Source organism: Chenopodium quinoa, unplaced genomic scaffold (genome assembly GCF_001683475.1).
Source record: "Chenopodium quinoa cultivar QQ74 unplaced genomic scaffold, ASM168347v1, whole genome shotgun sequence".
Classification (NCBI taxonomy): Eukaryota; Viridiplantae; Streptophyta; class Magnoliopsida; order Caryophyllales; family Amaranthaceae; genus Chenopodium; species Chenopodium quinoa.
Window position 1 is genome coordinate 3,144,940 of NW_018743175.1, and position 21,529 is coordinate 3,166,468.

At 33.4% G+C, this 21,529-nt stretch overlaps 2 protein-coding genes across 2 annotated transcripts; one reads left to right on the top strand and one right to left on the bottom strand.

Moving 5' to 3' along the window:
* Positions 1-731: 731 nt before the first annotated feature.
* LOC110732502 (NAC domain-containing protein 71-like) lies at positions 732-3,665 on the bottom strand. The gene is made up of 4 exons (XM_021912449.1): positions 2,589-3,665; positions 1,944-2,212; positions 1,556-1,840; positions 732-1,449 (listed from the first exon to the last, which is right to left on the bottom strand). The coding sequence occupies exons 1-4, from the start codon at positions 2,743-2,745 to the stop codon at positions 1,177-1,179; spliced, it is 984 nt and encodes a 327-aa protein (XP_021768141.1). The 5' UTR covers positions 2,746-3,665; the 3' UTR covers positions 732-1,176.
* An 11,281-nt stretch (positions 3,666-14,946) lies between these two features.
* On the top strand, positions 14,947-21,303 carry LOC110732503 (protein ABCI7, chloroplastic-like). The gene is made up of 3 exons (XM_021912451.1): positions 14,947-15,999; positions 18,895-19,154; positions 20,768-21,303. Exons 1-3 carry the CDS (start codon positions 15,073-15,075, stop codon positions 21,084-21,086), a joined length of 1,506 nt encoding a protein of 501 aa, XP_021768143.1. The 5' UTR covers positions 14,947-15,072; the 3' UTR covers positions 21,087-21,303.
* The last annotated feature ends 226 nt before the right edge of the window (positions 21,304-21,529 follow it).

Consider the following 21,529-nt stretch of genomic DNA (forward strand, 5'->3'; position numbering starts at 1 on the left):
CATGAGAAACAACATTTGTCAATTCGCTTGCTGATGATTGGTTATGGTCTATATAAATTCTCCAAAATTATAAGTAGTCAGGAAAATATATGTCAGTGCTATAATAAGTTACAGCTATAGAAAGGTCAGTTCTTTTTCAACAATCAAAGTTAAAAATAACTAATGTTTATCAGCAAAAATCTACAGAAGAGAAAATTTTAGGGAAACTAGTTCACTCAGACAAGCAACTCTTGGGTGGGACAGTCTCACATCCACACTAACTTATTGTGAGACGCTAAAGGTTATCCTTAAAAAAGTTAGTCATCCCTTGAAATAGATGAAGTCACTCTAGTATCACTATGCTATTGTGAGACCAACTCATATAAGACTTTGTTCACCCATACAGTCTAGTTCACCATCAACCTATGATGGCATTACAATTTCTTACATACACCCGCTGAAGATCTAAATCTTGCTTGTGGGTGTACCTAATTCGAGTTACACCTAGGTTGCGTGGTGTACTAGTGTATGCATATTGAAGATAACTTTTGAGGATCTGCAATAGTACTGCCTGACTATTCATTGTAAAATTGAAAATATCGTAAAATAGGTTTCTGACTGAAGGAATAATTTGTCTTATTAGAATGCAAAAGGTTAAGTTAAAGCAGACAGCCAGACATGCTTGTTGACAAATCAGGGTTGTTGCCCTAGAAAATAATGAGTAACAATAACACTTTAGAATAACTAGAAAATTTGATACACAATAATTCAGAAAACTGAAAAATGTACATAAGCTGCTTCTGTTAATGAAGCTTATAAATAGTAGCCAAAGGAAAGTTAAGTCAAGACATACAAGGACCACTAATTATCTCTAAAGGCGATTTGTAAAAGTGATTGTCACAAGACAAATTTCCAAGTGATTTGAACACATAATAAAGTACTTAAACTGATGTAACCTTACATAGTTACATGCATACTGTAGGTTCAAGCTCCGATTATGACAAACCAAGAACACACAAAAAAGGCGTTGTCTTGGATGATTTTCATATTACATAGCAGTAAAAGATAAAACTGAGTCAGGCATCCTTGTTTAGGTCATGCTCTTGAACCACACAGACCGAGTAATGATCCAGCAATATTCCAAACCTCTCTCATTTGGAAGACAGAAAACACAAGTTGTGATGGTTCCTATTGGTTTCAGAAGGGATTTTGATAGGTTAGGGCATTGATTGTGTCATATCCATCATAAAGCATACCCATATTTCCATCATATCCCATGCAATCCATGTTAGCAGAGTAGGGTGACATGCAGCCAATTTGATTAAGATCATCAACATGTTCAATCTCGGTGAAAGTTGCATATGATGAACTTGGAGAAATACCTTGGTGAGGCTGCCATGTAGACATTGGATTCTGAAAGTCACATTGTGGGATGTAATCAGTTGCCATATTTTGTCCTTGAGAGAAGTCCTGTATTAAGCCATACAACACCAAAGGAACAAGTTTCAATATCCTATCAACCAAGAAAAAAAGTACATGCAGGAAGCACTCTTACGAAAGAAACCAAATATTTTACCTTGGAGGAATCAAGAATCAAATCAGGTGAGACCCACATGCTTGGAGACTGCGAGCTCAATGATGCAGTTGTTTCAAAATCTGCCCTTGGTGTGATGTAAGGAGAAGAAATAGGGGTGGAATAGTTGCTGCTGTTGTACTGATTGTCACTGGAGCCACTCAAGAGCTCATTTGAAACTTCAGTAGGCATGTACTCTCTATTGCTTGAACTGCTTCCAGCCCTTTTAGATTTCACCTCTTCATTAAAACCGCTCTTTTTAACCACACGACACAAGGCAAAAGCTCCCTGGGAGAAGGAATTTCACACAAAGGATTGATATTAATATATGGTTCATCAGCTGATCAACTCTGTTAGAATTAGGAGATACCAACTGTTCTGAGTTTCTTACTTTAGTATATGGTGTCATTTCATCACACAGGCGATACTCATGCATCACCCAATCAGTTCTACTTCCTAAAGGAGCACGCCCTTGATAGAAAACAAGGGTCTTCCGGTAGCCAGTCACAGAGGATTCACATACCACTTTCCGGTCTTTTCCAGTGGCTTTCCAGTAGCCAGCCCTGGTGGCTCTATTTGAACGTGAGCCATTTGGATACTTCTTATCTCTTGGGTAGAAAAAGAACCACTCCATATCGCGTTTGGGAAGAAATGATTTGTCTACAGATCATGCATATCAAAATGTGAAAAGGGATCAAAGAACCTTCTCTTTTTATGATTAAAAAATATTTCATAATCATATGCAAAGCAAGTGAAGAATAAAACAAAGCCGATTCAATTGGCTTTAGGAGTAGAAAGTTTGATACCCCACCTAAAAATAATCTAGTATGTAATGAGTAATCTAAAGTTAATAAGGAAAAAAATATATCATATAAATTCAGGGAGAAAACATGCTTTTTAGTAGTTAAGCAGGCTTCATTTGAAATCTGAAACATAATAGATATGCAATTGACAAAATCTTTCTGGCAAGATGACATAAAATATTCAACTCTCAGCATCAACTTTTTGAAAAATGAATGGTACTGTGCTATATTACCTGGTAATTCCCAAGGATCAAACTTATAAAAATCGATCACAGGAATCACTTCGAGCTCGATTTCTAGCCCTTCAACCTTCCTTTTCAAGTAGTAATCAACCAACTCCTCATCAGTAGGATGAAAACGAAAACCGGGTGGTAATGTCGCACCTTCCATTATGTCACTCCTTCTAAAAAACGCTCTAACTACTATCAAGTCAACCTCTATCAAAGGGGAAAGAAAACACAACAGTACACTCACTCAAAGAAGCAATTCCACAAACAGTTGGTGGGTGTCTAAATCTATAGCTAAGTGCCCATGTTACACCTGTTTACAATCTTAAAAATCCAAAAATAGAAACTCTTCCCAATACAATATTTGGCCTCAAAAACTGTAAATAATTCCCATAAAATGCATCCTTTATACAACAATATCATTTTCTGGCAAAGTCCTTCAATTTAATCTTAGTGGGTCAAGAAATAATCCCCCCACTAAATTCCCCAATTATAACCAATTAAAAACAAAAAACCTCTTCAAATTACTAAAAAAATCTAAAGTTTAAGCGAAACCCACAAGTTTAATTCAGCTATAAACTATGAAAACTTAGCTAAATTTACCAAAGTTGCAAACTTTTGAAGTACCCAGAAGCTAAAAATGTTCAAGTTAGTGTTTTTTTTACCAAATTTGGCGGCTGAAAGTGCAGAATTGCGGTTACAGGGTAAGAAAAACGAAGATGAAGAAAGGCGGGAAAGAAGAGGGAAAAAGATGAGTGTAAGAGGAGAAGAAAGAGAGGGAGGAAGAAGGTATATATAGGTGATGGAGAAGGGGGACAGGCAGTCCAATTTTGCAACACCGAAAGAATGAAGAGTTTGCTTGTCTGGAGTGCTCCTCTAAAATTCCAACCTTGTGGGACCCTTGCTCTCATAAGCATCACTTACCCTGTTCACATTATTGTTTTTTTTTTCAATAAAGGTACAAGTAATAAAAATGTTTATGTGTGGTAGAGCTATAGAGTTGATCATGAGCCAATCGAGTTATAAGTCATAATTGTAACTCGGTTTGGGCTAGGAGTGAGTTGTCGCTAGAAAATGGGTCAAAGGCTGAAATAGCTATAAACCGCACTATTTTGACCAATAAGACCATAAAAACACAAGGTAAAAACTTAGGTTGAGTGAAATTGGTAAATTTTATTACCCCCTTATAAAAAATGTCTTATATTTTCTTTTGATGAAAATAACATAGGAAAGACTTAAGTGAATACCTACAAATAATAAACAAATTGGTTATGGTAACTAAAATGCTCTATAAGTAAATTGTTTCCATTCATTTCACTGGAGAGTGAATGTAATAATTGATAGGTACCACCTTATCAATTTGGTCGTGGAATCAACTCCTTTAGACATGGTGTTACTATTCAAGATATTAAGAATTTGTTTTCTTATCCCCCTTATTTCTCCAATAAACATGTCCATAGTAATTTATGAAACTAATTAAGTAATTATGCATGTCATAAAATTTGTAGGTGTAGTTCATCTTATTGAATCTAATGCGAATGGAGTATGTAATTATTCCTTGTCATCCGCCATTGCGTTTGTATTATACTTCCTCCATTCTAGTAATATTGCAACAACTGGATTTTTGCATTATTCATCATGATTGTTTGACCACAAATTATGATTTATACGTAAAATAAAATATAGTCATGTGGGGTCTTGTTAGATTCGTTTCGTAAAATACTTTCATAATATCAACTCTTTATAATATTTACTCTTATATAATTATAGATATTTAACATATAAAATGTGTTTTGGGATGCGTAATTTCATCCTTGTTGCAATATTTGTGGAACAGAGGAAGTATGACTTAGGATGACAACTCATGTCTTACTAATATGAAATATGCATTGTCTTTCACATAATTTTTCATTAGAGCTAATTTTACTTGAATAATATATTTTTGTTGATTGAAATCATTCACGTAATAAAATGTCACTCGTATTAGCGGATCAACCTGATTACTTTTTAACACATAGGACTAATAAAAGCTTTGGTATACTCAAATCTTTCTACAAATTGACATACCAACTAAATCATCTACGAAGTACAATTGCTGTAAAAAGGTAGAACTCGTTAGTAGAATACAAGTTTGAAGCTTTGGATGCACTAATGGAGGGAATAAGTGGTTTTCTTGGTCAAGTCATGGAAGTCCAAGTACCTTCCACGTCATCATGAGTAGGACAAAACCACTTTCTTTGCCTTTGGTTTTAAAGTGCTAGCGTCATTGGGCCCAGGCCCAAAATAATAATGGCCATAAAACTCAAAGTGTGTAAACACCATTTTTAAAAAATGACCTTTTCAAGACTTATAAAAGCACGCCAAATAACTACACTTTTTTTAAGTTCACATGAGAAACACAAAAAGATTTGCTTCTTACTCGTTTTTGCTAATTCTTAATTTTCGTATAAACTAATTAAAACTTGTTTAATTAGAAAGTTTCCTTAAAAATACTGCTAATTACACGGATTAAAGTTAGGGTAACATAATAGCGAAAAGCACATTAATATCTTCTTCCTATTAAGATTAACAAAGTAGGAAAAGTTTGCTAATATAACATTACTTTACAAGTGACTTAATGCTTTATCTACTTATCTACTTTAATTTGGGTATAGGGTTCATCGAAAGCTATTACTACCTCAATTATTAAGTATTACTCGTCTATTCGTGTTGCAAAAATGATTATCCTTGATATTAAATACATTATTTAGTTGATTGTTAGAGGTTGAGAAAGGAATACAAAAGAGTCAAAGCTTTGTTCGTTTCACCTAAATTTTAGTAAATTGAAATTATTGTTACTAATTAAACTAGGTATATTTTATAGATTAAATTTGATATTTACGTAATTGCAACTTATTTTTGCTATCTAAACTAGTTTTATACTAGCTTACTACGGAGTAGTATTTTATGTAATGTGAAATTCAAGTTACTGGTTATATATATTGGCTAAAACTAAATATGACTGCTTATCAAAATTGATTTTCGCTAAAGATTACTCCGTACTTTACTGAGGTGGAGAGATCATGACCTTGCTGAACAGAAATAATTTTTTAGGTTTTACTAATCAAGTTACATTATTATTATTATTATTATTAGAGGTTACTACTTTAACATATAAACGAGTAGTTTACTAAATAAAAAAATGACAATAGAAGTAGTGTAGAACCTTACAATACATTTTATGCGGCCAATTGTAATTTAGATTTGGAGAATGTGCAAAAGTAAAGGGTTGCATGCATTTGCACTGATTTGAAGATACTAGAAATAATCTTTTCAAGTGTAAGGTTTGTTATAATCATGTTTGTATGTGAACTTGTGAATAATTGATTGAATTGAATCTCTTTAAAATGCTGTTTTAGGCAAAATCATCATTACTACAAAGTTTGCTGATGATCCAATTACATGGCAAAAGTGGGTTATGTGTTGGTTTTGTCTCCTTTACATTGCAAAAAAAGGTACTTGGGAGTCAGAGAATTTTTTCTTTTTATAAAACTATGAGTTTAGAGTAATCTAATTTATTAAGGGATATTTTACATTAATTAATTACTGCTACTGCTAAGTTTATGGGGCTTGAATTGAAAAAACCAATAGGTGAAGGTACCTAGATACCTCCCATATTTTCAATTTACCTTAATACTCCATAGTTTATTATGTCATTGTAAACCTTTTTGTTTTTTAATCCTTAGTTAGTTTATATATAACCGTGGTAAATAAGATACCCTTTAAAGAAACAATGTAATTACAATATCAACATGCATGGAAGAAAGCAAAAAATTTCTCATACCTTAAACCTTTAACATTTTACTTTAAGTTGATACACTTTTTATCGTCTAAACCTTAAACCTTTAGCATTTTACTTTAAATATTTACCACTCTACCAGCAAAATGTGTTTCATGTTATTATTTTTTTTTTCCTTAACAATTACTTGTATATTTTTATTTTTTAATCATCGTCAAAAACACAGTACAAAGCTAGAATAGATCAACATGTATAGCAAAACAGGAAAGCATTCAAAATTCCTTTTTTTTTTTTTTTTTTTTTGCCTTTTCCATCTTGGTTCATGGCTTAAGGGACAAATATGCCAAGAGTGTTTGAACAATGGACAACATAAGAGGAAAAGAATGTAAAAGAGGGTTTATCAACTATCATAAAATTGTGTGTATTGTATGAAGCAATTATAATGGACGTCCTAAATTTAAGTATAAGGTATAGCTCAAAAGACAAGGTGTGAAAATGATGAAATTTATGCAAATAAAATGAAATTAAAAAAATTAAGAATTTAAAGGTTGGCTTTATAGTTATAAGTGAAAAACTACAAAGTTGAAGGACCACCATACTTATCATGTCCCTATTCATTAATATGCTTTCGGCCCCTTTTGTTCCTTTGATGACATGGAAGTCTAATTAGCTCAACTTAGCCTATAAATCAACATTCTTACTTCCACTATTTATGCTAAACATAAACTTAATTAACTTTTATGCGTTATAATTATAAGTTACCACTTTGTCTTTGTGTATAAATAAAGTGTGATTATAATATTATTTTGTTGATTCGTTAGTCTTAAGTTGGTTGTTGAAGGTGGTAGTTTATTTGGTTTGAAGGGGATCATTGTTGTTCTCTTTAAGGACTTTAATGTATTTCTAGTTTTATGTGCTTGCAAAAGGGGTTAATGATGCTTTAAACGGATCATGAAAGATTAATTGGCGGTTTAGCGCATTTTTTTTTTCTCCTTTTTATAAAATTTGTACTTGTATAAAAGACAATAGTTGGTTTTATAATGTATGATGTACATACTTTTTTTTATAAAAATAAATAAACCTTGTTTACGTGTGATGATTTCGAACAAGATTATTGAACCTGGAACAATTAACTCTTCAATTCATCCTATTATTTTTAATATACAAGTTTTAGATTTGCAACACCAGTATAAACGATGAATATATATGTACCCTTTTGAAGCAAATTAAAAATGAAGTTAAGTTTGAAAAATAATACTCATATCAATTAATCTAATAGATCCTTAGTTGATTATGCTTATATTTTGCAATATGAATTTCATATAAATACTAAAAACTTGTATCAAGTTTTATGTTGTAGGCTTAAGCTAGCAACATTATTATTATGCCAAAATCGTCTTCATACTCTCCCCCCACTTTAATTTAATCTATATGTCTAACTTCGCAAACAACCTTATTAATTATATGGTCGTAATTAATATTCCCTTTAGTACATACATTATATTTGAACATTAATAATTTAGATACATATTATAAAAAATTATAAAAATCAACTTAAAGAAACAAATGTATGGGGTAAATAGATATGTACAATCAAAACTACAGGCATTCTATAAGCTAGTATATACATTCAAAATAATTATCGAGTTTTAGTAATTCTATTACGGAATATTATATAATCTAATGAATTAATCATTAAATGATCAAAAATATATCTTGAAGACATATTAGGAAAATCAAAATAAATGTAACAAAGTAACAATCAACTAAAATGAGACGGAAAGAGCCGTACTACAAGTAAGATAAATAACAACGAACTATGGTCATTGTGTTTGCCACTTTTAATAATTTCATACATATTGGTTTGAAAGTTACCAATTATTTAAGAGATGAAGAAAACATATGAGAATGAAGCTATCATTTGGCTCTCCATTAATGTCCAAAAAGAAACATGCTAAGGAAGTATCTTGGAAGAGCGCAAACTTTTACACTGAACATGAACAATTTTTTAGGGTTGAAACTGTTCTTAAATAGTTACTAGCATGATGTGGAAAGACAAAAAGAAAGAGATTAAACCACTTTAATTTCATGTTGATTACATTATTTTTGGCAGTATCTGATCTAATTGGACACAATGTTTCTGTTGAGAAAGATGCCCTAAAAGACCACAAAGCAATGCTTGTTTTTCCCCCCTTGGGTGTGCTAGATAAATCCAATTAAAGTAGCGTAGATTCAACTTCAAATATAGGGTCAATTCTAAGCTTTTTTTACAAACTACAAGTAATTAAGAAGACATTCTCAATTAAAGCAATGCTTCATTCATATACGTATACAAGTACTTTTCTGATAATTTTTAATTTAGTAATATCAGACACACCGACCTTATTATTAATGATGAATTATTTAGAGGTAGTAATAGGGTAGTTTGAATCATGTTTTGGATTGGGTCATCTTCGAGTAAGATTTGTTCGAGTTGATCATTTTGGGATGGGTTTGAATATGCTTAATTTAATACTTCCTTCGTTCTTTTTTATTTGACCCGCTTTGACTTTTATATTATTCATGACCCCTCCTTTGACCGTCTTTTGTGAATTTTATGTAATAAAAAACATATTCATTAAGATCTTTTTGAATTCGTCTCAATAAGTACTATCATAATATATAACTTTTATAATTTTTACTAATGGAGAATTAAAGTTATTGATCGTTAAAGTTTTGCATTGACAAGCGTGATAAAAGAAGCAGGTCAAGTAAAAAAGAATAGGGGAAGTAATTGAAAAAAAGGTAAATTGAAAGTTTGAGTAGAGTTTAATTTTCAAATCGGGTAATTAAATACTGTGGATTCTGCTTAGTCTGATCTATTAATGATCATCAAATCGAAATACAACATAGCACAAAGAAATCTTATGAATTTCCAAGTACGAGTGTTCTAATTCTATGTATTATCACAAGTTCATTTAATATCTCACGTTAAACTAAAATAAAAGCACAGTCTTTCAATTGAAAAAAAAAAATGTTGACTATTGAATCATGTCACTAATCTACCAATTTAATTCCTATAATATATGAAGGAATTAACGTAGAATTTTTTGGATTTGGATTTGCTTTATAATGGAAAATAATTTAACCTGATTAATAATAAATTAATAAGTTATAGACTAGTTAATGTGCATGAATATCATGCACATTTGCTTATTTATAGGTCCACACTCCACAGTGTCAAATTGTAGTCGCATGTGGACAAATAAATAATGTGAAGCCATATTCGATCATATTAATTAATTAGAAGTATGTTAATATGTTATTGATATACTCCGTACTGTATAGATTAATCCAAACACAAAACACAAAATTTCGGTCAAATTTTGTGTGTTGTTAATGGATAATTTTTGGAAAACTTTTGGCCACCATTATCAAACTAGCATGCATGGTATTTGGACTATATTTATATGTGAAACTACCTTTCGCCGCATATTAATAAGTAGGACATGCTATATGATATAATATGAAGTAGTAGTATAGTAGTATAAGTTGATGATTATATATTTTCATGTAATCTGATACATTATTATAGGTTTATTTTTAGGACTCTATATTGCATCCTTGTCGTGAACGTGTAAGTTATGGATCCCTAAATGACAACATTATTGCTTTTTCTAGTTTGTTGCTTTCTTTTGAGTGAATCTTTGTAAATATATATATATATATATATATATATATATATATATATATATATATATATATATATATATATATATATAAAATGTAATCCTGAATTACTTACCAAATCCCAAAATATAATATAACTTATCATATCTTTATTTGGAACATTAATTTTGGTTAAAATATAATGTAATCCTGAATTACTTACCAAATCCCAAAACATTATATTAAAGTAGCCTTACGCCCTTACAATTTACTAATCTAAATCAATATAGTGTCAATTATCAATTGTTTATAATCAATTTAAAGTTTATTATTATTTATTAAACTCGATATGTAGATTCATTGAAAATCTGAAGAGCCTCAATAAAAGGGAGCATCATCCTAGGTATGCCGGGAGCATAAAATTAACTAATTTGCCATGGACCTATAATCCAAACATATTCATAAAAAAATAAGGCACATCTTTTTTTTTTTTTTTTTTAAATAGTAAAATTAATCCATTAATAAAAAGTCACACGACATCTACAACGATAATCGAATTTAACATATACATAATTTGTATCAAATAAAAATTTCCTTCATAAAAACTACGATCGTCAAGCAGATCTTGCAATGTGGAACATCTCCCGCTTTTATCGCTGGAAAATACAGCGCGGCCTTATTGGAGAGACAATCTAACGATCCCTTGTAATAGTGAGGATGATTTCCATCGAATTCATCTGACCGTATTCGAAAAATTGAAAACCTTTGCGACCCCACATAATTTTTCACCAACGAAATAATTTCACGGCAATCCATCAGATCTATTATCCCAGATTTTAAGCTAAAAAAATTCCCCCTCGAAAAGAGGAGAAAAACCTTGTCTTTCGAAGGAGATCGAAAAATCTGCTTGTCTTTCGAAGGAGATCGAAAACCTTGTCTTTTGGAGGAGATCGAAAATATCTTGTCTTTCGAAGGAGATCGAAAATCCTTTCTTTCGAGGGAGAAATCATTATTATAAACCAAAAAGACAAGCAAAAAAGTGTAAAGAAACAAAGGTTGGGGCTTTCCATCGGTTAAAACCGATAAAATCCCTTTCAAAAATCAAGAATGAAGGCTAGGGTTTTTTTTAAGAGAGAATAGAGGAGAGAGGAGAGAACATTGTACTCCGTATAGTCACATATTTTTTAGGTCAATGTAATATGAATAAATTTATTAATGTCAAATAAGAAATAAGTTTGTGAAAATTCATCAAAAAAACAAAAAAAAAAAAAAAAAAAAAAAAAAAAAGTAAGTGTCACCATTTCTTCAAATGAAATTATATAAATTACGAAGTATTTGAAATTTTATGTTGTTTAATAAACCTCAGAAGAGAGTACGTACAATCCTTAGTGAGATAGAGATTATACAAGCAATAATGCAACATGTTCTATTCTACCAAACTTACTTTGCCATTTCTCAAAAAAAAAATTTTCTTGAAACAAATCAATTCATTAATAAAAAGTCATCCGTCATCTACAAATGAAATCTAAGTAAGAAATACATAAAATTGAATCAAATTAGGGTTTCCTTCATCAAAGCTACAATTGTTGAAAAGATCTTGCACCGTGGTACATCTCTCGCACACATCGCTGGCATATACAGCCTTTCCGGAGAGACGGTCTAACGATTTGTTGTAGCCGTAAGGATGATTTTCATCTGATTCGCTTGAACAAATTTGAAAACTTAACAACCGTTGCGGTCCCGAACAAATCTTTACCAACGAACTGACAATAGGGAAAAGATGATTACTTTTTTAATAAACCCTAACACACAAACAAACCCTAAACATAAACAAACAACTAAACTAACAAAAACGAACGACTCCACCATATGGAGACACTCCACCATAGGGAGACGGACAAACATCTACACTACTCGTGTAGATTTATTGAAACCTAAATTGCAAAACTAAAGAAAATTAAAGAAAAAGGGTTAGAAATAGTCTAATTTCTGAAGAAATTAGACTGCTTCCGGCCTAAACGTCCAAGATTTTGGAGAAACCCTAGAAGAGAGGAGGTAGAAAGAGGAGAGGAGAGGCGAGAGATCTTACTTTGCCATTACTCATTTATTTTAAATTACTTGTCCAATTTTTCTATTTGGGATGTTTCGTTTTACTTGCATCATTTTTTTAAAAAAAGAATTATCTACTTTTTTTCCTCTTCGGATCGGTGAGTTTCACATTCAACTACCTAATTGTTTTCTCAATCTTTTTACTTGCATAAAACCTCGTGCATTACAACCCAACTAGTCTGAATTAATAAAAAAAAAAAGGAAAATTTACTATCTAAAAAAGGATCAAAATCTTGGTGTGTTTGCATACAATGACCTAAAGAAGCAACATAATCTACTACTCTATTGCCCTCAGCTCTCTATAGATATGCCTGGACTCAACGGAGGAGAAAAGACGAAGGAGCTCCCTGATATCTTCTAGTATGTAGTAATCGAATCCTCTATGAGCACTGAGCTTTACCCTGCAAAATATTAATTATAAGTAAGTTATCCCCTTCAATAAAAATACGAGAAAAACTATGGGACCGAGCAAGAAGAAGGCCATTACGAAGGGTGATAGCCTCGGAAATAAGAGGCGTACTTGTACCAATATAAGAACGACTGCAAATATGATTTCCTAAGTGGTCTTTAATAACCACATTTGCAGCATCTAAGCCACCACGCACATAATCATCAAAATTTATCTTAACAACACCAAGATGAGGAGGAGACCAGGAAACCCGAATGGTCCGCGGATTAGCATATGAAGGAGAAGGAGCTAACTGATTATCGATCCATAGAGTCCAAACAACAACGCAACTTCCATTTGTGGAAGATAAAATCTCATGCATGCAAAAGGCTATTGAACAAGTAATTTGGGATAAAAGAAAAATCCAAACTTATTTGTTACTCCCTTCGTCCCACAACAACTCGGACGTTAGACTTTTTTCACATCCATGTATCAGTTTTGGTGGATTGCTAAACATCGCCCGCAAATCTCCACATAAAGCCCACAAATCTATATTGAATTTACTTTATTGCCCTAGACCTAAAAAAAAAATCTAACCCATACCCACACTCTAATCACCCAAAAATACGACAATGTCGAGGCGGCAAGGCAAAGACTTAACGCCCACAGCAGCGGAGGGAAGGACGGCTCACGGTGGCAAGGTTTTGTTTTAAAAAAAAATTAAAAAAAAAACAGAAGTGGTGGGGCGCCTGGCCAGGACGCCCAGCCCCTGGTGGTGGCGTCTGCTCCGGCCGCCGGAACCAGGGGGCTGGCGTCTGACCTGGACGCCTAGCCACGGTTGTGGCGTTTTCCAGAGGCGCCACCGCCATGGCTGGGCGTCCAGGCCAGACGCCAGCCCCCTGGTTCCGGTGGCCGGAGCAGACGCCACCACCAGGGGATGGGCGTCCTGGCCAGGCGCCCCACCACTTCCGAATTTTTTTTTTCTTTTTTTTGTCTAATATATTTATTTTTTTGGAAAATCAAAATTCTTTTGTTAATGTTTAATATTTTTGTTTTATGTGTTAATTTGTTTAATGTGTTAATTAATTTTATGTGTTAATGTTTTTATTTCTAATATATATTTTTTTTTTGAAAATCAGAAATTTTTTGTGTTAATTTTTTTTGTATGTGGTAATTTTTTGTGTTAATAAATAGTGTTTAAATTTTTTACATTATGTGTAATATATTTATTTGTTGAATAACATAATTTTTTTGTGTTAATGTTTAAATTTTTTGTTTTATGTGTTACTTTGTTGTGTTAATTTTTTTATGTGTCAAGTTTTTATGTGTAATATATTTTGTTTTTGAAATTTTAGACGCCAACCGCCTCTTCATATAAAATTCAAAATATTTAAAACATAATTTCAGATTAAAACAATTATTTTTTTTGAACTTATTAACGCATATTTAATTTCAAATTTATCAAAATTAAAAAACCATCAAAAAAAAAACTTTTAAAAAAGTTTAAATAAAATTACCAAAAAAACAGAAAAAAAAAATTACAAAAAGTTAAAATAAAATTACAAAAAAAAAAAACAAAATTAAAAAAAAATTACAAAAAGTAGGAGTGGCGTCTGGCCAGGACGCCACAGCCATGGTGGCGGCGTCTTGGCCAGGCGCCACTACCACGGTTGCGGCGTCCCGGCTAGACGCCACCGCCACGGTAGTGGCGTTCCGGCCAGACGCCACCCCTACTTTTCGTAATTTTTTCCCGGATTATCTCGCTTTCCGGCGACGATGACGGCTCTTCGGTGTCCCTCGGTGATCCACTCCAGCTCTACATTCTTCGTGAAAGTGAATTACGATTTCGGCAAAAATTAGAAAAAGGGCAAAAGAGTCGAAGTAAAAATAATTGTGGGCTTTATGTAGAGATTTGTGGGCGATGTTTAACAAATCCTAGTTTTGACCATAAATTTTACTAACATAATAAAAAATATATTTTATCATAAAATATGTTGTTAGATATGTATTTATATAAAGTTTCATAATATAATTCTTAAAATAATTTCCATTAATATTTAATTATATAAAGTAAAGTCAAACTAGTGCATCAGCATGGTGCAAAATTGATTGTATCAATTATTTTGGGACAGAGGAAGTATTTTGTTAAAATAACTACTCTGCATTACTTAAGCCAAGATAAATTGGGCAATATAGGCCTAATTAAGTGTCAATAAAAATGTGTCATGTAACAATTTTAACTGCTTTAACATACAAATATTAGCTATGTTTTGTGCACTTTTTTTCATAAGTTTTAATATTAGATTAAACATTAAATACACTGATTTATGCGTAATTTTGACATTTATTTACGCATAGATCCTTTGAAATCTAACGCTCGAAGACGGTCATTAGCAAGATCCTTTGAAAATTTACTTTCAAATGAATTTAACAAATTTCCTAATGGAAATGACTTATTTGGCCTCCACAAACAGTGAAGCCAAAGAACAAGAAATATTTCCCTCTTTGCTGCTGTGCGTGGCCTCAATCTGATGCTGGTTTCTGGACGAGCTACACCACCATAACCAATGTCTTCTTCTACCTTGACTCCCAATCTTCTTCAAACCATCTCCACTCAATTTCACTCTCTTTCTCATCATCAAACACCCTCAACTTCTCGAATTCTATTCAATCGCAAATCAAAACACCCAATTTCATCAAAATCACCTTCAATTCTAACCCCATATGCAGCTCTTTCTGACCCTTTTGTGCTCCAAATTGCAGAAACCTTTGAAGATTCTCTCTCCTCTTCTTCTTCTTCTTCTTCAGCACCCTTACCTTTGCAAAAACTAAGGGATTCTTCTTCTGAAACCCTCCTTTCTCTCTCATGGCCTACTCGAAAAGATGAACCCTATCGATTTACTGATACTTCCTACATTAAATCCTCTGAAATTCAACCTATTACTAACCCACCTCAAGAATCTGACTTTTCCAGCGTTTCTGAGGATACCCATTTGCCCAATATCACAATAATTGATGGGTATTTGGTGGAAACTCTATCCGGGTTGTCGGGTTTACCCGAAGGTGTGTATGTGGGTAGCTTGTCAAAGCTATCTTCTGAGGGAATTCTGAAAAGGTTATCTGAATTTGTGTCAAATGTTGAAGGGGATTTGTTTTGGTCTTTAAATGGGGTTGGAGCTCCTGATTTGATTGTTGTTTATGTGCCTGAAGGGTGCCGAGTTAATGCCCCTTTGAATTTAAGGTATTGCTCCGTGAAAGGGAGTGATGTCGGATCGAATACGTTGCCGGTTTCGAACCCGAGAGTATTGATGTTGGTAGAGAAGGGAGGAGAGGTGGGTATAGTTGAGGAGTTTGTAGGTGGAGATGGTAATAAGTGTTATTGGACTAATTCTGTTCTTGAAGTGATCATTGGTGAAGGAGCAACATTTAGCCATTCTTATGTACAAACACAATCTTTGGGAGCTGCCCATATTAAGTGGACTTCCATTAGGCAGGTATATTTGGTTCTGCTTATATTACGTTTTTGTTGATCTAAGTGTTAATATGTGCAACACTTATATTATGTGGTTTCCTTTACTTATAATCTTGTAAGTGCAATAGCATTTCAGAATTAAGTGCATTACTATGTAATTGCCTTTGCTTCTGTTCTTGTTAGTGCATTAGCATTTTGGAATTAAGTGCATTATTATGTAATTGTCTTTACTTATATTCTTGTTAGTGCACTAGCATTTAGGAATTAAGTGCGCTCAGTGTGATGCTTTTTGCCGTATTGGTGGTATGATAGCCTTAATTTAACTGGTTCTGAAATGGATATTGCACCTTTATTGTCACTGTTAGGTAAAACCAAAACTAAGAACAATTGAATACTGAGAAGAATAGGTTCTACTGATTTATGAAATATTATGGAGTTATAGGAAACTCTACCTGAACTGGCGGATAAGGATATAGAGCATAGCACATCCTGAGAACTGATTAAGTACATGAATAGTTGCATCAGTTTTGACTGAATTCTGGATTGAATTTGTATGTTCTTTTGAAATATGTTGTTGGGCACTGTCTAAGATACAACAATACTGCATTGTTCAACTTGGAAGTGTTGTGAGGATCGAGAGTCTGATCCTAGAATGAAAATATTGTGGCAAAGATTCCTCATTAGTCATTGATAATGTTTCTGTGTTATTTCTGTATGATGTTGCAATAGTAAGGAAGTTGTCAAATGAATAGGGACATTTGTAAGGGAGATGTAGGAGGAGGCTGCTTGTCTAGGAAATTGTGAACCAGGTGAGTTGAAACTTTTTTGTGAAAACTTTATGTTAGAAGGCAAGAAAGATTCATTTGCGCTCCTATAAAGATTGAATTTGTTTATAAAGGCTGCTTTCTTTATTATGACTAAGTGTTTTGATAGTAAAGGATTAATTCTAGAATAAAATGTGCTGCAGAAAGAATCCTCTTTGGTAGTATTCTTGTATAAAGAAGCAAGCGTTGGGTAGTGATGAATCAAACATTTAGAAGAATATATTTTTTCTATATTCAGGGAGATTTGCTCATAGATGGCTGAAAGTAGCTTGAAGCCCGATTATGATAATACATCCCTATGAAGTAGGAAGCAAGCTTTATACGCAGTAAATGTCTAAAGATGCTGTGGTAATTTTTGTGTCCAGCTTATTTCAGAGTTTAAAGCATTTATAATTAAAACTTGTGAATCAAAGAAAAACAGTTGATATTTACACTGGCAGGTCATGTAGAATCCTGTATAATTTCTTGGTTCAAACTATCTCTTCATCACATGCAGGATTAATACATCATAAATTATCTCATTCTGGGATGAAAGTTTTTGCCGTAAAGAGGTCTCATTATAGTGGTGTAATAGTAATGGAGTTAAGAACTAGTATAAGTTTGTCACCAAAGAGCAATTTTTGTTTTGAATACTTAGAGTTAGACTGTTTATAAGGAGATTCATTTGCTTAAGATGGCTGAAATCTCCCAATAAGGATTGGAAGGTGAGCAAGCAAGAAAGAATGAAAGATTCATTGGCTGCTCCATGAAGATTGAGATGTTTTGTGGAGATTCATTATCTTTATTTTTTCTCCTTGGCTAAAGCCTCTGTGTCTCTCTCTTTGGAAAGATCCTATGAGCTTCAAGTAGTTAAAGGGGCTACCCGTTGATTCTGAGGAATTTGCTTGGGCTAAAGCCTGTGTGTCTGTCTTTGGGCAGATCCTATGAGCATTAGGTAGTTAGGAAAGCAACCTTTAGAAACACGAGATTCTGCATGCTCAACTCAATTCATTGTAAATTGACTTTCCCTAAGATCCAATCAAACAACTTCCAGGTCTCGATATGTTAAAAGTTGCTCTGCACCATTAACTTATATAAGCCTATAATTTACCCTACTAATTATGTATAATTACATTTTGTTTTGGAAGAGGGATATAATCTTGTGTTTTAATGTTAATTTGTTTCCTATCTCCACAGGACACCTATAAGCTTACAGAATTTTTTGTGAAATAGGGGCTGAATGTTGATTAGAAGAGTCAACTGCATAAGATGGCTAAAATCTGCTTATGAGGATTGTAAGATGGGTCTTGAGGGGAGGAGGAAAGAGTAGTGGAGAGGAGAAAATAAGGTGTTGTTGATGGTGGTGTGTCATGGTTAATTGGTTATGGTGGCTTCCATGGTGAAATGCGAGGAGGGAGAAAGAAGTGGGTTGTGAATTGTAATTGAGAACTGAGGTGAGAGGGGGTGAGAAATGGGTAAAAACGGGTTATTTATTTATTTATTTTTTTTTTTTTTTTTTATGTATATGTTAAAAAAGTGAGGGTAAAAAAGGAAAAGTGTAGTGTAAGATTTGCCAAAAAAAAAGAAACTGGTCAAGTAAAAAGAAACTTTCCAGAAAGGAATACACGTCAAGTAAAAAAGAACGGAAGATATAAATAGGAAAAAAATCCCCTGAAATGTTGATGTGACATATTTAATAGTAATACAAATCGTGTCAAGGTATATGACATAATTTGTGTCCCAAGTCTCCCCAAAAAAAAGGACATGATTTTTTCATGCGTCTGACGCTATAGGTTTGTCTCGCGTTCGTCGGTGCTAGACACCATGTCCGTCTGTCTGGTGTAGGTATGGTGATTGGGTGGTGTGTCTGTGTTTCGTAGGTTAGAAAGAGTATCCTAGGAATTTGCATTTCCATCACAATTTATTGCTAATTGACTATGTCTCAAGACCCAATTTAACAACTTATAAATCTCAGTATATTAAATGTGTGAATACTCTGCTCCAACTGTTATGAGTATAGTTTTTCCCTACTCATTATATTTTAAAAATATTTTTTTTGGAAGAGGAATTGAATGTTGGGTTCTTTAAGTTAAATTTGGTACTTGCCTCCACAGGAATCAGCTAGCACCTATAAGCTTGTAGAATTTAGCTCTGGTGGGAAACTGAGCCGACACAATCTCCATGTTCAGCAAGTTGGCCCAGATACAGTTACAGAATTGTCAACACTGCATCTATCTATCAATGATCAGACGCAGGATTTGCACAGCAGTCTGATTTTGGACCATCCACGCGGTTACACTAACCAACTTCACAAGTGCATTGTGGGTCATCCACGGGGACAAGCTGTATTTGATGGGAACGTAAGAGTTAATAGGTAAGTTTACTTGCTATTCTTTTCTGGCTTACGTAGGAATTCTAGCTGTCATATCTTGTTTCTTTTTCTTTCATCAATCTCTCTCCTTCATGCTTGTCATAGAAACCGAAATTATCAGATAATGGGTTAGATATTATCCATGTTTCTTGGCATACTGAGTTTCACATCCTTGATGCTGGTCATCCATGATTTACACTTCTCGTATGATGATAATCTTTAATATGTGTAGCATGTATATCATACTTTACCTGAATACAAAACCTTTTCCTTTATTTAAGAAATATCAAAGTAAATATTGCGAACATATTGACCAGCAACGCGTTGAGTTAGCTTTTCACCTTTTCAGAATATCTTCTCTCAGATAATGTTCCTGTGCTACTGAACAAGATGAGAAAAAAAAAAAAAAAGAAGTAATGTTGGTATACTATCATTGGTAAAATAATTTTGAATTAAAATGTGAAGCTAAGCTAATTGTCGAGCTCCCACGGATCATAAATAATCAACCTTTACCCTTTTGCAACAATTCCTGAGAAAAGTTTATTGTTGTAATTGTTAATTGTTTACTGTAATCTCTCCTGTCAAAAAAGAAGAAAAACTGTCATATACTTTGACTTTGTATAAGTCTCTAAAAGAATTGTTGTAGGAATATCTTTCTATACTTTTTTGCACTAAGGAAAAAGCTATTTAATATCTCCTTTTTTTCCTTGAATTTAATGTGACTTGTATGTCAAATCTCTTTTTTTGAGGTATTTTGTACGAAGAAGTCTTGCCAATCTGTTCTCGCTATTGGTTTCTACTTGAGAGTATGTGCTTTCTATTAGTTCTAAGTCATTGGATTCCTTCTTTGATTCCATTGCTGTTTTTATTCTGAAAAGCATGACCTTAGAAACTTGGAATCTGTCATCATGGGATTTAGAGGGTCCACCCTCTGCCCTGAAAGTCTAAAAGGAGCTGCTGGAACAGTACCTCCCCCCCCCCATCCCACCCCACCCGTCAAATGTTAGATCATCAACGAATAAGATTTGTGAGTCTAATGAAGATAGTTGATATTGACCATGGCTGTTCAAGTAGAATTATGTATATTCTCGGAGATTTAACTTTGATAGTCCATTCTTGCTGAGAATTGCATTTCTTGTGCTGAGTGTGGATGAATGATATTCAACTTATCAAACTTCTAGTGTTTCGTATATGCTTAGATTGATGTGTGATGAATTTGTGGATTACGAGCTAACGCATTATTCAGAATAGTTCAAACTGTGGGAAATCAAATGATCTACCTTTCTTACCATTATTTTAATCCTTTAAAAGAGACTTTTAAAGAGCTAAGCCAACCCGTTTTCCCTTGCTCTATCATTTTTCCTATTTTCTTTTTCATTATTATCAATTATCATCGTTCCATGCATCAGTGTATATATCCACCAACTAATGCCCAAATTATAGATGATTTCTGACAACTTCAGAGTAATCACTCGTTGCTTTTCAAGCCCTTGAGATGCTAGTCATGCTACTCTATCATCAATTACTTGCAATAATATATCTTAGTTTATCTCTGAGTAGTAGTCTATACAGATTATACTTGGTTCTTTTGCTTACAACTCTTTTTCTCCCTGCAGATATGCTCAGCAAACAGATGCTGGCCAACTGACAAGGAGTTTACTCCTTGTTCCTCAGGCAACAGTAAATGTGAAACCCAATCTCCAGATAATTGCAGATGATGTCAAGTGCTCTCATGGAGCTGCTATAAGTGACCTAGAAGAGGATCAGCTCTTTTATTTCCAGGCTCGGGGTATTGACTTGGAGACTGCTAGAAAGGCGCTTATTTACTCTTTTGGGGCTGAGGTAATTGATCGCATTCCTTTTGCTTATGTGAGGGAAAAGGCGAAGAGTCATATCGCCGAGTTACTTGTTCCCACAGTAAAATCTATTGCTTGATGAAGCCATAAACAGACGCAAAAAAAGTTTTCCGCATCATTCTAATTTTGACAGTGTTTATATTCCTGAATTCAATTCCCTCCTTATTTTTGTAAAAGGATAGGTAAATCAACTGCTTCATATGATGAAAGTATAGTTTCTCCATATGGTGTACACTTTTGTAAGTTTCACATATGAGCAAAATATGCTGTTGTATTATAGTGCCTGTTTTTAAAAATATATGTGGTTCTCTATATGTTTTATTTGGCAGTCACAGAACGGAGATGATAATAGAAGTAAAAAACAGAATAAGGGTACACCTACCTGTACCCTCTAGCATTAATTACTAGAGAGTATGAACCTTGGTAACTAACAGACCATAAACTTTCCGGCCTGAAACCTAGGTGCTCAATAATTTCTACTGGGGGCATGACAGTCCCCTCTAATATCTGTTACCTAGGGAA

What these genes read in the sequence shown, in the direction of transcription:
- LOC110732503 (XM_021912451.1), top strand. Translation starts at nt 15,073, where the DNA reads ATGTCTTCTTCTACCTTGACTCCCAATCTTCTTCAAACCATCTCCACT. An exon ending in AGTGGACTTCCATTAGGCAG is followed by an intron (nt 16,000 to 18,894) that starts GTATATTTGGTT and finishes TTGCCTCCACAG; the next exon opens with GAATCAGCTAGCACCTATAA. An exon ending in GGGAACGTAAGAGTTAATAG is followed by an intron (nt 19,155 to 20,767) that starts GTAAGTTTACTT and finishes TTCTCCCTGCAG; the next exon opens with ATATGCTCAGCAAACAGATG.
- LOC110732502 (XM_021912449.1), bottom strand. Translation starts at nt 2,745, where the DNA reads ATGGAAGGTGCGACATTACCACCCGGTTTTCGTTTTCATCCTACTGAT. An exon ending in AAATGACACCATATACTAAA is followed by an intron (nt 1,841 to 1,943) that starts GTAAGAAACTCA and finishes TCCTTCTCCCAG; the next exon opens with GGAGCTTTTGCCTTGTGTCG. An exon ending in TGATTCTTGATTCCTCCAAG is followed by an intron (nt 1,450 to 1,555) that starts GTAAAATATTTG and finishes GGCTTAATACAG; the next exon opens with GACTTCTCTCAAGGACAAAA.